Below are 13668 nucleotides of genomic sequence, written 5' to 3'. Positions count from 1 at the left end.
AAGATTTAAAATTTATCTCAGCACACTCTTCAATCTACCACCTTCTCGATAAAATGTGTATTTTTTTTTTCAGAAACCTTACCTCTCACAATCGCTTGCACCAATGATGGCTGTAACTCCCTGGCAACCTTAGCATCATTTAGCGAATCATTATAATCTCCTGAAGAAGAGATACAGAAAAAGGAATGAGAGAAGAGGTCGCACATTAATGAAGTTCAATAATAAGATGCTCTTTAAAGTTGCGATATTAAAACACCTTACTTAATAGGCAAATTCTAAACAATTAAAAAATTCTCACCCAAGCAAAAGTACGCTTCCGCCCTGTTGCTGTACAGTTCGGCCTTCAGTTCTCCATCCTTACAGTTTACGTTAATTCCTTCCGTGTAGAAGTGGATTGCGCTGCTAAGATCTCCCTGCCTAAATCTCTCATTACCTTCAGTCTTGTAAACCTCTGCTATGGCTAAAAGAAAGCAAATGAAAAGTTTCATTTTGGTTAAAAGTCGGAATTCAACAACTTCGTGATCTGACCGTTTGGACGGGATGGGGGAGCGAGTTTGGGTTAGGGGCATAGTGAAAATGTCAAATTGTCGTACATTTTGTTTAAATAGGTGAGTTCTGGGATAGCATCCCTCACAGACGTTCTTTTGGCCCGTCACGCAATCTTTCTTAACCAACGAAAGATTGCGTGACGAGCTGGAATCGTTTGGAGGACACAAAACTCCTAGAAATGGTAGTTACCGTCCCCTGTTAGGAGAACGCTGTTTTAAACGACGGCTTAGGCTAGGCAAAGAATTATGTCGGGAAAATGTTCTATTCGTCGGCGCATTGTCCTTTCCTTCTCTGCTCCCATCCCCCCCTCCCCCACCACCACCACCAACCCAAACGTTCATCTATCCCTCACTCACACCAGTCTATCCATATTTTTATGAGTGTGGAATGGAAATATTATAACGGTCTGTAATTTGGGTGGGGAACTTTTTAAGGAAGTTTTACATTAACACTTTCGGTACAACTGAGCCCACGTAAACACCTTGAATCATTTTGTTATATAACAGGTTGTTTTCCAAAATGGAGTTTAGCCAGGTGGACTCATAATAAGCTGAAAAGATAGGTATTCCTAGCATTTTTTTTTTTAATGCAAAATACTAATGGAAAACCAATCGTTTAGGTTATAACTCTTGCCTTTTCAATGCGAACGATTATGTTCAGCGCTTACTGTACTATATATATACGCGTGACACTTTAGGCTCCCCAGGTGAGGATTCACATTGAGGTGACTCTTTACAGTCTTCTGACATAAAGAAAGTACAATCAACTCTCGCCTTGCGACACCTCGCTATTGCGGACACCCCGATAATACGGACAGTAGCTAAATCCCCGGGAAAAATAAATTACAGACGTTTGACTGACCCTAGTGCGAAGTCTCGCTATTAAGAACACTAATTAGAGGTCCCGAGGGTGTCCGCAATAAAGGGAGTTGACTGTAACATGTTTCCTCTCACCTCTTAAAGTGACGTCATCAAAATCCAGCGTTTTCTCACCAGCTGCTGTGACGTCACTTTCACCTGCAGCTTTGGTTGCACTCTTCGCCATGAATGCTGGAAGTCTCTTCCTCAAAACGCTATGGAGCGAATGTTTGTACGTTCATTTAGTTTGTAAGCTACTGTTGCTGGATTAAAACACAAACAAAAATGGCTGTATTACGAAAACATCAGTGAGATCGAAAGGTAAAGAAAAATGAACAGGACCAAGATGACCGCCTTCTGGAAATTATGTCGGAATGTCACGTGATTTGAGGCCATCGTCTCCCAATACACTCCCAGTTCCATTGTTACAGCCTTAAAACTTTCGGAGTTATTAAGGGTGGGGCAAGGTCCCTCCCTCCTTCATTCCCAATACCTAAGATGCCAAGACAATTTTCTTATTCCAGGTAGGCTTATTGGGATAAAATTCTAAAATATTAAGTGAAATAAATACGAAGCTTAAACGAAAACTGATTGCAGGGCTGACACTACGGCAATGGGCAATTTATTTGAGCCATTATTTCAACTTATACAACTAGTCTTCTTCAGGGCAATAGTAAGAAGACTAGTGGTATTAGTTGAAATATTGGCCCAAATAAATTCCCCTTTTGCCGAAGTTCAGCCCTGCAATTGGTTTAGTTTATGAAATTAATGCCTACCTCAGTATTCCAAGTTATGATTTACATTTTGGTGACTTGCCAGGATGGCTCCCTACAGGAGAAAATGTTATACGTCAAGATTAGTTACCAGTTGTAGTTTTATTAAAGCAAAACAGTTATGGTTCAAAGGGACAAAACATTCACCCAACACGAAGGATGGGCGGCTTATTGATTACCCTCAAGGAATAGAAGTTAATGTATAAAAAGCCTTTTAGACGTTATAGTATTAAAACAGAGGTGTGGGGGTGGGTAAAGGGCAGAAAGGGAGGTCTTACGCGCATAATTTTAAAATTGAACTTTTCACATTCACGAACTCAGATAAAGGCGACATTTTATGACACAACGCTTGTTTGGAGTCCTATCTACATTAGTGTGTTCCTCTCATAGAGAAAAGGGGAACAAAATGATCCAAACGTCGACCAAAGATCACAAAAAGACAAACAGCATTGCCTTTGCTGTGTCTCACAATCTGACGATACCGTAGTACAAAGTTATTAATAATGAAAGAAATTAAGGGGAAAAAATAGTAAATTCATGGTTCAAGACGAATTGAAATTTTCTTATACTTTGTTCACAGAACACAAAAGGGGAGTGTTAAGTTGCTCTAAATAGCTTCCAATGAAGAAGGAGCTGAGTTTCGGTGTACAACCACGAAGTTTCATAAGTCCATGTATTTCCCAGCCAACGCCTTAAAGTTTTGTTTTTTTTTTTTTTTTTTGTTTTTCATGGGCGTCGGTCTTTGGTTATACGTATATTTGCGTTCAAGAAGGAAACCGAATACTCCTCGAAGTCAAGGATCGTCTAATGTTGTTGTTTGTTAACAACACCGAGTAACGTCACGGCCGTTTTGAGGAATTTCTACCCTAGGTCATTCTTTACGGAAGTGTCATGATCAATCGGCAGTCCATATTAGTTTTTCTCTTTTTAATTCACGGCGGAAAAAAAGCTTTTAGTCAACCAAAGCTTTGTTACGAATTATGCGTATGTGAATAGTTTCTAATTCTGGAAACAATTATGAATTCAGTTTCAGATAACAAATTTAGCCCAACGAGGTGAGATATTCATTCCTTGTCTGCGTAAATGCGTTTTTGTAATTTCTCCTCTAAACTGTTAGATTACTCAACTTATACAGTCATCAGTGTTCAGTAGTGATTGGCTTTGACGCATCTCACATCGAGAAGTGAGCTTCAAAAACCATTCTCAGATCCAAAATAAATTATCACCTCATAGGACGTCAATAAATTAGTGAAACACAAAACGAATAATGTCGGGTGGACATGAAAACGTTGGGTTTGAATGGATAGATACCCATAAAGCTGCGCCCTTACAGTCAATCCAGGTCACGCGTGAACAGTAATTCCAAGAATGAAATGAACATTCGAATTTCTCTTTGTAATGTCCGACGTGTGAATGGAATGTTGGACATCTCTCTGGAAGTCGTTCCGAAAAAGACGCATTAACTGAAAAAAAGATTCAAAATACTTGGGAAACAATTGTTATTCTAGAAATATTCAATTTTGCAATGTAAAGAAAAATTCATAGCTTTATACTGTCAATAAGCTAGGGAAATTTATACGGGAACTCTGAAATCTCGTTGGCGATTTTGAAAACTGACATGTAAATTTCAAAACTCCGTCAAATTTCAAAAATATCGTTCACGCGTGACCTGGGTTGACTGTAAATGCTTGTCCTTCTTTAAAATGTTGAATTTCACATCAGTCTTCGCCGTTCAAGGCATAATTTTATAATTGTGTCACCTTACTGATTTTTTCTGTTTTGACACAATATGTATTACCGAAAAAAGATGATGAGTTGTTTTCCTCGACAAACTTCTCATTGAAAAATGAAACTTCAAAAAACATGGAATGACTATAGGTTCATGCTAAGAAACCGAAATCTTTGAGTCATTTTCTTCGATAAACTCTGCATTGAAAAGTGAAACTTCAAAACCAAGGAACCATATCTTTATTTCCAAGACGCCGAAATATTTATCACATTTCATGGCGTAAGCGGTGAAAACATATAACTCGGTGCGTTATCCGGGTAAATACTGACCGAGTTTTGTCCAGGCTCAATTGTGTTCGAAAGAATCTCGGGACGCATATCTGGCATTTGCAGGGGCGGTTGACATCATCACCAACTTGGCAAAAAGGAGAAAGCCAAGTGACATCAAACGAACTCCTTAATCTTTGATTATTACTAGATTTGCTGTTATAGAAGACAGAGATACATGCTACTGAATTCCTGATATCAGAACATATAACTAATTTTTTTTTTCCAAAATTGTTCCTTGGTGTAATAAAAACAAAGCGGTAACTCGTGTAAACAAGCACTACATTTATCTAACTCGGCCGGACCCGGCGCAAAATTCCAACACAGATGCAAACGGGGCTGGTTTATTTTCATGTTTTGTTCTTATTTTGTTTTTGTTTTTGTTTTTTGTTTTTTGTTATGTTTTTTTGTTTGTTTGTTTGTTTGTTTCTTTGCTTTTAACTCGTGGCGAAAAGCTTAAAGTCTAGTTGCCAAAAGTCCGAAAAACTGAACCGATTATTTTGTCTATCTTCTTTAATACTCAATGTTGCTACAGTAGTCTAATAAGCAGTAAGTTTTGTTCAATACTGTGGAATAATTAGCATCAATCATTTGCATATGAGTTTTTTTTTCGCATGTAGAGTTATTTTAGAGCACGCTGATATGTTTGCTTTTTGACAAACAAACGACAGCAATATATATATAGTCAATTCATGTTTTGTCTTTTTTTTTTTTTCTTATATTGCACTTCCTTGATCAGTATTTTAAACCAGGAAACAAAATTCAACGAGTTTCGTAATACATATAATTTTGGAAAAAATAATTTGAACAATCCTTCTTCGGTCCAAGATGAAAAACATCAAGTTTGTCTAACCGCGTTTTTTCTGTCCTTCTTGTTTAAACTGTGAAACGAGCCGTATACTTGAGTCTACAAAATATGCCTTCATAGTTGTACTTTCTGGAAACTTCAACTTCAAATGATAAACGGTTGGGGAGTTTCTTCGTTGAGGCATGGTATATTGAAAATAAAACTTAATAAACACGAATCGGCGCTATATTTTTATTCAGAGAAAAAACTTCATCTCATCTCCTTGTACGACATCATTGGTAATAAAATAAAAATAATGCATGGGGTGGACATTTAGGGCGTTGGCTGGAATTAATGACTAAGGCTTTACTACGGATTAATCTGCTCTGAAAATGCACAGAAAGATGCCGCTGAATTCTTTTTCTTTTCTTTCCGAGCAAAAAAAACATTCACCAAGATATTTCGCATGCTTTTCATCTTTGCCATGAAACCCAAATAAAACCACGCATGTGCATTTGACCAAAAAATTGCGACTGATTGTTTTCGTGGAAATGAACTGTTTTCTAAGGAACCGCTCATTAGAATTCCCTGAAATTTGGCATGAAAATAGTTCCCTAGAAGCGTAACTCGCCTACAAAGAGAAACCTAAATCTAACAGAGGGTATCTTCACAAAACATTACAATGCAAAATCCATATTTGCAGGAGATCTCTCTGTCAAAATTACATGAAAATAGTGCAACTGTGTCAGTCTTTTGTGATGATGAACTGTGTTGGAGTTGCTTCGTTGAGGCATGGTATATTGAAAATAAAACTTAAAAAACACGAATCGGCGCAATATTTTTATTCAGAGAAAAAAACTTCATCTCATCTCCTTGTACGACATCATTGGTAATAAAATATAAAATAATGCATGGGGTGGACATTTAGGGCGTTGGCTGGAATTAATGACTAAGGCTTTACTACGGATTAATCTGCTATGAAAATGCACAGAAAGATGCCGCTGAATTCTTGACATCAGAAATTACTCTGGTAGGAAAGAAACTCGATGTTTTCCTATATCCCTTCTTGGTGTAGCCAAAAAAAAAAACTCTTGCGAGCCTGAGAAACATTCAATTAATGGACATTCCACCAAAAAAAATAACGACCGGTACAATTTGAGGGGGGTTTATTTTTCTGGTTTCATTAAAACCAATAAGTTATTTGAAAATTCGTGGTCTTTTACAAAACTTGTGGCAGTATTCCACTTGGTTAGTGGTGTCATTTAGTGCAGACTTACAGTACAAAATTCATTTGCAGATAAGCTTATTTCTCTTTAACTCATCAAAGCGCATAAATTTGCTTCTACTGATAACTACGGAACATACAGAAAAGCTTTTTTCTGGCCGATTTATACTTTTATAAGCAGTTTCTCACCCAGGAAATAAGAGTCAATATTTTTTTTAATTGCATTCAGTTTCATGTAAAACACATCGCACAGTTCGTTGTCTAAAACGATCGTTCTTCACTAAACTATTAAATTGCATACGTCACGCACGAAATTGGAAGTTATGGTGACTTTATAGCTATTTGCTTCAAACTTCAAGAGTATTCATTTAACAATGTGTTGCAGATACTAAGGAGTCAAGAATAATCCCCCTCGGCGATTCTCACTTTTTAAAGTAAACTTCAAACGTAGGGAAACGTATTTTCATTCCGAGAAACCAAAATTAGTTGATCACGTCTTACAACGTCATAGGTGAAAACTACATTATTACAATTCTCACGAAGGAAGAGATTGAAACTTGGAAAGTTTGGTTGCGTAAAATTGCTGGCGGAGTTTTATCGAAGCTTGTAGCAAGGCTTTTAAAATATCTTAAGAGACATGCCACTGAATTCGTACGGACATCAGAACATTCCACAGTGGAAACTGAAAAACTAAGCGTTTTCCGAAATGTGTTCTTGGTGTAACAAAACAACAAAGCCAATCCCTTGTAAGCCGGCACGACAGCCAACTTCAAATAACCCCACAAAATACAAAAGAGATTCAAATTCAGCTAGTTTGCATCTCTGGTTTATTGAAAACCAGCCAGCCGCTGAGAGCTCTGGGTGATGGCGTCAAAGAAAATTCCACATGTGATGTATAATATTTACCCGACGCTGTGGCTTCACTGGCAAAGAAATTTCTTGTCCCGATAAAACGGGTTGAATTTTATGGAGAAAATTCAACCAAGATTACATAGGTGCGCAAAATTATTACACTGTTAATGCTAAATTTTGAACTGCATTTGTTTTTAGGATTGTGCTTTCTTCGCCAGTTTCTGATTCACGAAACAAAAGGCCATGAACTTACTATTCTCAGTCTAAATCTAAATTTAAATAGCTGATGCTCGCAAGTTCCATTCAGTTTCGTGTAAAATAATTCACAATTTGGTAAGACTTCCATCTTCGGTCCAAAAGTATTAAAACAGAAATATCATCTTATGACTCTTTTGTAAAATGTGAAGGTAAAGTCCATGCAATAGAAATTATAGTATTTGTACTAATCTCGTTATCTCTCGCTTTATAACAGTACAATCTTAAAATCCGGGACTTTCTCTGAATTCAATAGTTCCATGCAAGAAATCGAAACCAATCAATCGTGGTTTTCAGCTTCAAGAGACGAAGTTATTTATCTTGTTGTTGGCTTATTTTAAAAAAAGTTTGTTTCTTCACCACAAATAAAGATCAGGGAAAAATGCATGCAAATAAAATTATAACACGAACAGGAAATGTTTAGTTCGCTTTCTCAATCGTCCATATTACACTGAATAGCACTGGGTCACAACTGTTGAAAAAATCCAATTTTTCTCAGTTGGCAACAATCTCCACTCGTGCGGCATCCCTCGTGCAAATGTACGTTGAACATCGTGTTTAGTCAACTTATAAAATATTTTCTACGATTTAATCGAGCTTAATCCCCCTAGTTTTGGTATCCAGTCAGTCAAAGATGAAAACAAAGCTACAAAAATCCACCGATCTCTAAATAAATACTCCTCCTAGATTGTCTAAATGCTTTGTCAATATCCTTCCCCTCAAAACTGCTTAATTATGTAAGCGATACAGTGCATATGCAAAAGACGTTTTTAAAGTTGTGCTTACCTGAATACTATGATATCTTGACACTATATAACGTTTGCTTGCTCCAAAAATTTGTAAATGAACCTCAAATCTTACTGAACTCTATCTTCATTCTAAGAAACCGAAATCAGTTTGTCACATGCATGTTACAATGTCACATGTCGAGAATACTCTTTGACAAGCGTTATGAGGGAGCAGAAATAGAAACTTAAAGCGCGCGTTGGCTGGGTAGAAATTTAATAACTATTTATATTTAAAAGTTTATTTGTTAGAAAAATGTTACACAAACAGGATTAGCTTAAAATGCTTGCGATATCAAGCCATGTTTTTATTTTATTTTACTAGATCCAGAGCTTTAAAATAATGCCATTTCAAAAGGGTGATTTTTCTAAGAGGTTTATCGACGCGCCTATTTTAAACAGGGTCAACTTTGAAATAAATCCACTCTTATTTATTTCGCTGTTTATTTGTTTTCTAACCAAAATTTATCCTATTCGAAACAACTTTTAAGAACGTAGCGTGCAGGCAAACCAATACCAAAATATTTTGTTGCGGAAACGCGTTGCGTGGTCTTGAAGACAGGCAAAAGCTTGTTATTTGTAGCCTCAACACAATTGCGTCCTTAAAAGTTGTTCCTCGCTGTTACACGATAAAAACTTTTAAGGCAGCAATTTTGAGTCATACATCGCGCCATGTAACATTACCTTAAGAGGCGCAACTACACTGATTAATTGCCATTCTAATATGAGCTGAGACAGTTGGTTTATTAATGCTATGTATATTCACCCCGAAGCCCTTAGTTCAGCCCTTTACATTCCTGGGGCCTGTTTCTCGAAAGTCCCGGTAACTTACCGGGCCCGGTAAATGTCTTTGGCGATAAATGTTTCTTAGCAGAAGTCAACTTTTGTCAGCTTTGAATACTAAATTTTAAAGTCTTATAATTCGATGAAAACATTGGCCAAGTACCATGTCTGTAATCACTGTGTAATCGGCGAAAAAATATACTTTTCGGGCCCGGTAAGTTACCGGGACTTTCGAGAAACGGGCCCCTGGGGCCCGTTTCTCGAAAGTCCCGGTAATTTCCGGGCCCGTTAACTTATCGGGCAACTTACCGGGAAACTTTACCGGGCCCGATAATGTGTTTCTCGAAGCACCCGTAAACTTTCCCGGTAATTTCCGGGCCCGGTAAAATAGGGGATCGTTACCAGGCTCTTGCGCGCGCTACACGCTCGTTCAAAAGAGAAGGAGAACGACTTGGGTCTACTCGATGGAAAAGCACGGTTATACTATGGATAGGACTGTCTTCATGATTAATCGATTATTGAAGGACAGTGCAATACGTGCTAAGTTTAACTTTCAGTTAGTCGTTTTGTCAAAGGAGAGCAACCAAGAGAGATCATTATTTTGCATTATCATGTAATTTGCAAGATATGATCGGTTGCCTTTGGTAGCTCGATTCGACAGTTTCGCTTTTCGCCATCGTACATGTATCTATCGTCTGTGAAGTATTTTTTGTATGATGATACTTCACATGGATATGCGAATTGGAGATGCCATGTTTACATTATTTTAGAACGCGCCAGTGTGGGAGGAAGGAAGGTGTATTGATCTGCTGGATTCCGATCTGCTTTTCTCTTTGATGGTCAGTTCGTGGTTGTGCAACAAACATTTGGTGGTGTTAAAGGTAAGCTTATGTACGTTCAGATAACCATAGCTATCCCTTTTATTGTTTAGAAATCAAATATTGTATTTTTGGTTCTTGGTTAGTCAGTTTATTGAAATCCTACACATACATCAAACCGGAAATGACTAATTCTAATTACACTCTTAGAAATAAACCATGTCTGAATGATAATGGTGAGCCAATTCCAATTTCTAGATTACAGATACTAGGTATGAAGCAACACTTAGTGATTTTACTCTACGTAGCGGAATTTTATTGGATTGCTATAGTCGTTATATGACTAATACATGCTCAGTTGCTCAATCGCTAAAAAAAAGTAGTCTCTGTTCCTGTGCCTGAACCCTACTGTGAAACCAATGAGTGGCTGTCATGTCTGGATTCAGATTAATGGTATTAATATTCAACTTTGATCATAATAATGTTACAAGTATGATAAAGTTGTTATCTTATTAGGGCCATTTATACGGGAGAAAATAAGACGCGTCTTATCTAAGACGCGTCTTAAATAAGACGCGAACTGTACCGTTTATACGATCGCGTCCTGCGTAAGACGCAAAAATCACGTGTAAACGACCCGCCTCTTATTTTTGATACAGCCTTGTTTACATGCGACGTTACCATTAGCAACCATGCTAATTAGCAATGATTTGCAACAAATTTTCATCTGTACCAATTGCGAAAGGATAAACGTTCAATGTAAACAAAAGTTACATCAGAAGTAACTTACACCGGCGCCCGTAACACTATTGTCCAGCTCCTCGGCAAATGCCCTCTCTTTGCAAATAAGCAGAAACTCCTTCTCTTCCGTGGTAGTCCACGTATTTCGTTTTGCTGCCGGTGTTGCTGGTGTTTTTGCACAGTGCAAAGCGGACTATGAACACTGCGAAGCCATTTTGCAGAGCTGAGAGCGGTCAGTGACGTATGTCGTGACGCGTCACTCGCTCTTACGCATGCTCATTTGTAGTCACGTCTTATTTAAGACGCGTGTACCATTTATACGAGGAAGTTCACGTCTTATTTAAGACGCGACCAAGACAAGAACAGCTCAAGCTCCTGTTCCAAAGTTAGACGTGTCTTATATTAGTCGCGTCTAAAATAAGACACGAACGCTTATTTTGTGCCGTTTATACGATCAGCTCGCGTCTTATTTAAGACGCGTCTAAGATAAGACGTGTCTTATTTTCTCCCGTATAAATGGCCCTATTATAACTTGATACAGGAAGTCAGTCTGGCAGCTGGTAACACTGCACTGCTGCTGTTACAATTTACTGGTAATAATAAATATATTTGCACCTGAATAACACTTGGCTGCTAAATTGCTCACTTGAAAATACAAATATTTGTGATTTTTTGTTCAAAAATCAAACTCATTCCAAAACCAGTCATGCATTATCTTGGAGAGGGGAAAGGGAGGATGCTAGTGATAGCAATTAATATCAGTGGGAGCATAATTGTGGTCAGTTTATGACTATTTTGCCATACTTCTGGTCAGCCAAGATTAACCTACTGTATTGGATTACAGTCATTACCTTTGGTGATGATCACTGAAATGATGTTTAGGACAACAACACTTCTAATAGTACTAATAATTTATTGATGATTTAACCTTTTAGGATAAAAAAAAATGGACAGGCACAACACCAACTGGGGCAAACAAGGAAAAGGCCACCAATTTAGACACTTGCTCAAGCTCAGCTGGCAGTAATATATTCGAACCATACAATAATTGATATTTTCAAAATAATCTAATCACCAGTACATTCTGTGTGAATATTCATTTTTAATTATTAGTGTCTATTAATAAAAAATGAACAAAAGCTAATGCTGTATTCAAGTGACTAATTATATAATAGGTTGCAGATCTCAATTTTATGTTCCAGAATTAAGTTATACAATGTAGCCTATCCACTGAGTGTCTCCAATATATTTTAAGTAATTAGTTTATACCCTTAAGGGGTAGATGCTAAATAAAAATAGTAACAATAATAAATTTTAGCTGCAAGTTTTTCAGGAATCAATATAGGCCGAAAAACATTTAGTGAGTTAATGACATTGAGTTGGCAGAACTAAGGAACCCTATAGCATTTTGGAACCTTTCCGAAAATGCTACTTATACATAGCTATTAAGATATTGGTCAGGATATATCATCATCATCATCGTTATCATTGATAAGGTTCTTAGCAGCCAACCACATGCATCTTTTTAATAGCTCCGAACATGTGCTGAACATGTGGAGATTAGAAAGTATAATTTATTGAATTCTAGGCAAAACAATTATTTTTCCTTTTGTACTTTGAAACAGTGACTGCATACTATAAAATGAAGATGCAAAAGGTGGAATTAGAAATGAATCATTTCAAAGAACAAAAGAGAGGAGGAGGAGAACTCTTGGCGTACCTCTAAGGACCAGCTCTACAGAAAAAAAATTATTGAAAAGAGTAATATTATTGATACACTGTCCATTAATGGGTACATTTTAGACACTCACCATTGTATTGCCTGTTTCTCGAATCTCTATGTTGAATGAAATGCGCAGTGACATTCAACCCAGCAAGCCTCAACACTGAAAACTTGGGGAACGGGGGGGGGGGGAGGGGGCTAACAGAGTATTACATTGTTCATTGCCCTTTTAGAGTGCATTATTTGCAGGAAATAGGAAAAATGATGAGAGTGTATCAACCTTTTTGCAATAAATAATTATTATTGCTTGTAGCTTTGAACATTATAGACGTCTATATCTGCATTAGAACAGGTAATTAAAGCGCATGTTCATTAGACCTGTGACTTTGAACAGTGTTGAATATTGGGGCCATATAACTCCAAAATATAACTTTAATTTCAACAATACTAATGTATACTATCCCACTGGAATCTGATAGCCAGGTTAACAGGTAATATTCTTGCTGGATATCTTTTACATCAAACTTTTCACAAGTCATCGCAATAATTATTCATGCAGGCTATCAGATTTTTTTGTAATTTCTTTTTTTCTGCTTGTCATTTGAACTGGTAAATAAAAAAGATACATCCCTGTGAATGTATGAAACATATTTTTGAACTGCAGATGAAAGATTAAATAGAAGAAAGTTGCATAAATAACTGCGAAGGTCTTTCTTCTATTTAAAATTGATACAATAATTGCTTCATATTTATCTACACCAAAAAATTCCCCACCGAAATGTTTTCTAACCAAATAAATCTGCCAAAAAAATTAAACCTAAGCCACCCAAAAGTCCAACTGAAAATCCCCAACTTCAAACCCACAAAAGCTTTCATACATCAGCAACAAATATAACTGAGTACCCTCCCTTGGGGTGGGAAGAATAATGGGACTTAAATTATGTTTTGGTTAATGGCTTAAGTCAGAAGCTAATTGTTTGGCAGATTTGAGCCCTCAAATTACAAAGTGAGCATGGAACCATATAATTTTCTGACACAAGAACCAGACTGTACGTATGCCAAAAATGTTGTATGCCAGGTCATTTCAAGGTGGCTACTTAACTTTTTACATAATTTCTCATGTTGTTTCACTAACAAAAATAGTCAGTTTCACTTTCATGAAGTCCTATATTACAAGGAAAAGAAAGTATTGAAATACGTTAAAAGAATTAGCAGTTCCCATATTGTTAAGTGTGTCTAACCTTATGTAAACATTTAGTAAAATTGAGTTTAGTTATCACATGTAAAGGATTTACTGCCAGTGCAGTTTTCAAGCTCATTTAATTCTCCCAATTACTTATGTATGTACATTTTTCTTAATTAAAATTTTCATTAAAATTCAATTAAGTTGTTCACACTCAGTCTTCTTCCATCAGTTGTTCCCCTGCTCCTGATGTTCTCAGTTAGCCCTCTTCTGTCAGTTGAA

The 13668-nt window shown here is 36.9% G+C and overlaps 1 protein-coding gene and 1 long non-coding RNA gene across 8 annotated transcripts in view; one reads left to right on the top strand and one right to left on the bottom strand.

The window, feature by feature from the left end:
- The window catches only part of LOC146459731 (uncharacterized), a 174935-nt gene extending 166699 nt beyond the window's left edge, over positions 1-8236 (bottom strand). For 6 of the 7 annotated variants that reach the window (XM_085089046.1, XM_085089045.1, XM_085089044.1 and 3 more), the window contains exons 1-5: positions 8140-8236; positions 2183-2234; positions 1503-1621; positions 299-460; positions 83-160 (exon numbers count right to left, since the gene is read on the bottom strand). In XM_085089046.1, the coding sequence (XP_084945172.1) occupies positions 83-160; positions 299-460; positions 1503-1593 (331 nt within the window). In that variant the 5' untranslated portion in view covers positions 1594-1621; positions 2183-2234; positions 8140-8236. The remainder of the gene's footprint in view (positions 1-82; positions 161-298; positions 461-1502; positions 1622-2182; positions 2235-8139) is intronic. The other variant, XM_085089048.1, reaches the window with a different exon arrangement.
- A 936-nt stretch (positions 8237-9172) lies between these two features.
- LOC146459730 (uncharacterized) lies at positions 9173-12915 on the top strand. Its single transcript, XR_014857832.1, has 3 exons — positions 9173-9802; positions 11416-11503; positions 12106-12915. It is a non-coding gene; the product is annotated as an uncharacterized LOC146459730 (long non-coding RNA).
- The last annotated feature ends 753 nt before the right edge of the window (positions 12916-13668 follow it).

Source organism: Pavona decussata, unplaced genomic scaffold (genome assembly GCF_977016875.1).
Source record: "Pavona decussata unplaced genomic scaffold, jaPavDecu1.1 SCAFFOLD_217, whole genome shotgun sequence".
NCBI lineage: Eukaryota > Metazoa > Cnidaria > Anthozoa > Scleractinia > Agariciidae > Pavona > Pavona decussata.
The sequence above is the reverse complement of the archived record's forward strand: the minus strand, read 5'-3'. Positions and strand labels throughout refer to the sequence as shown.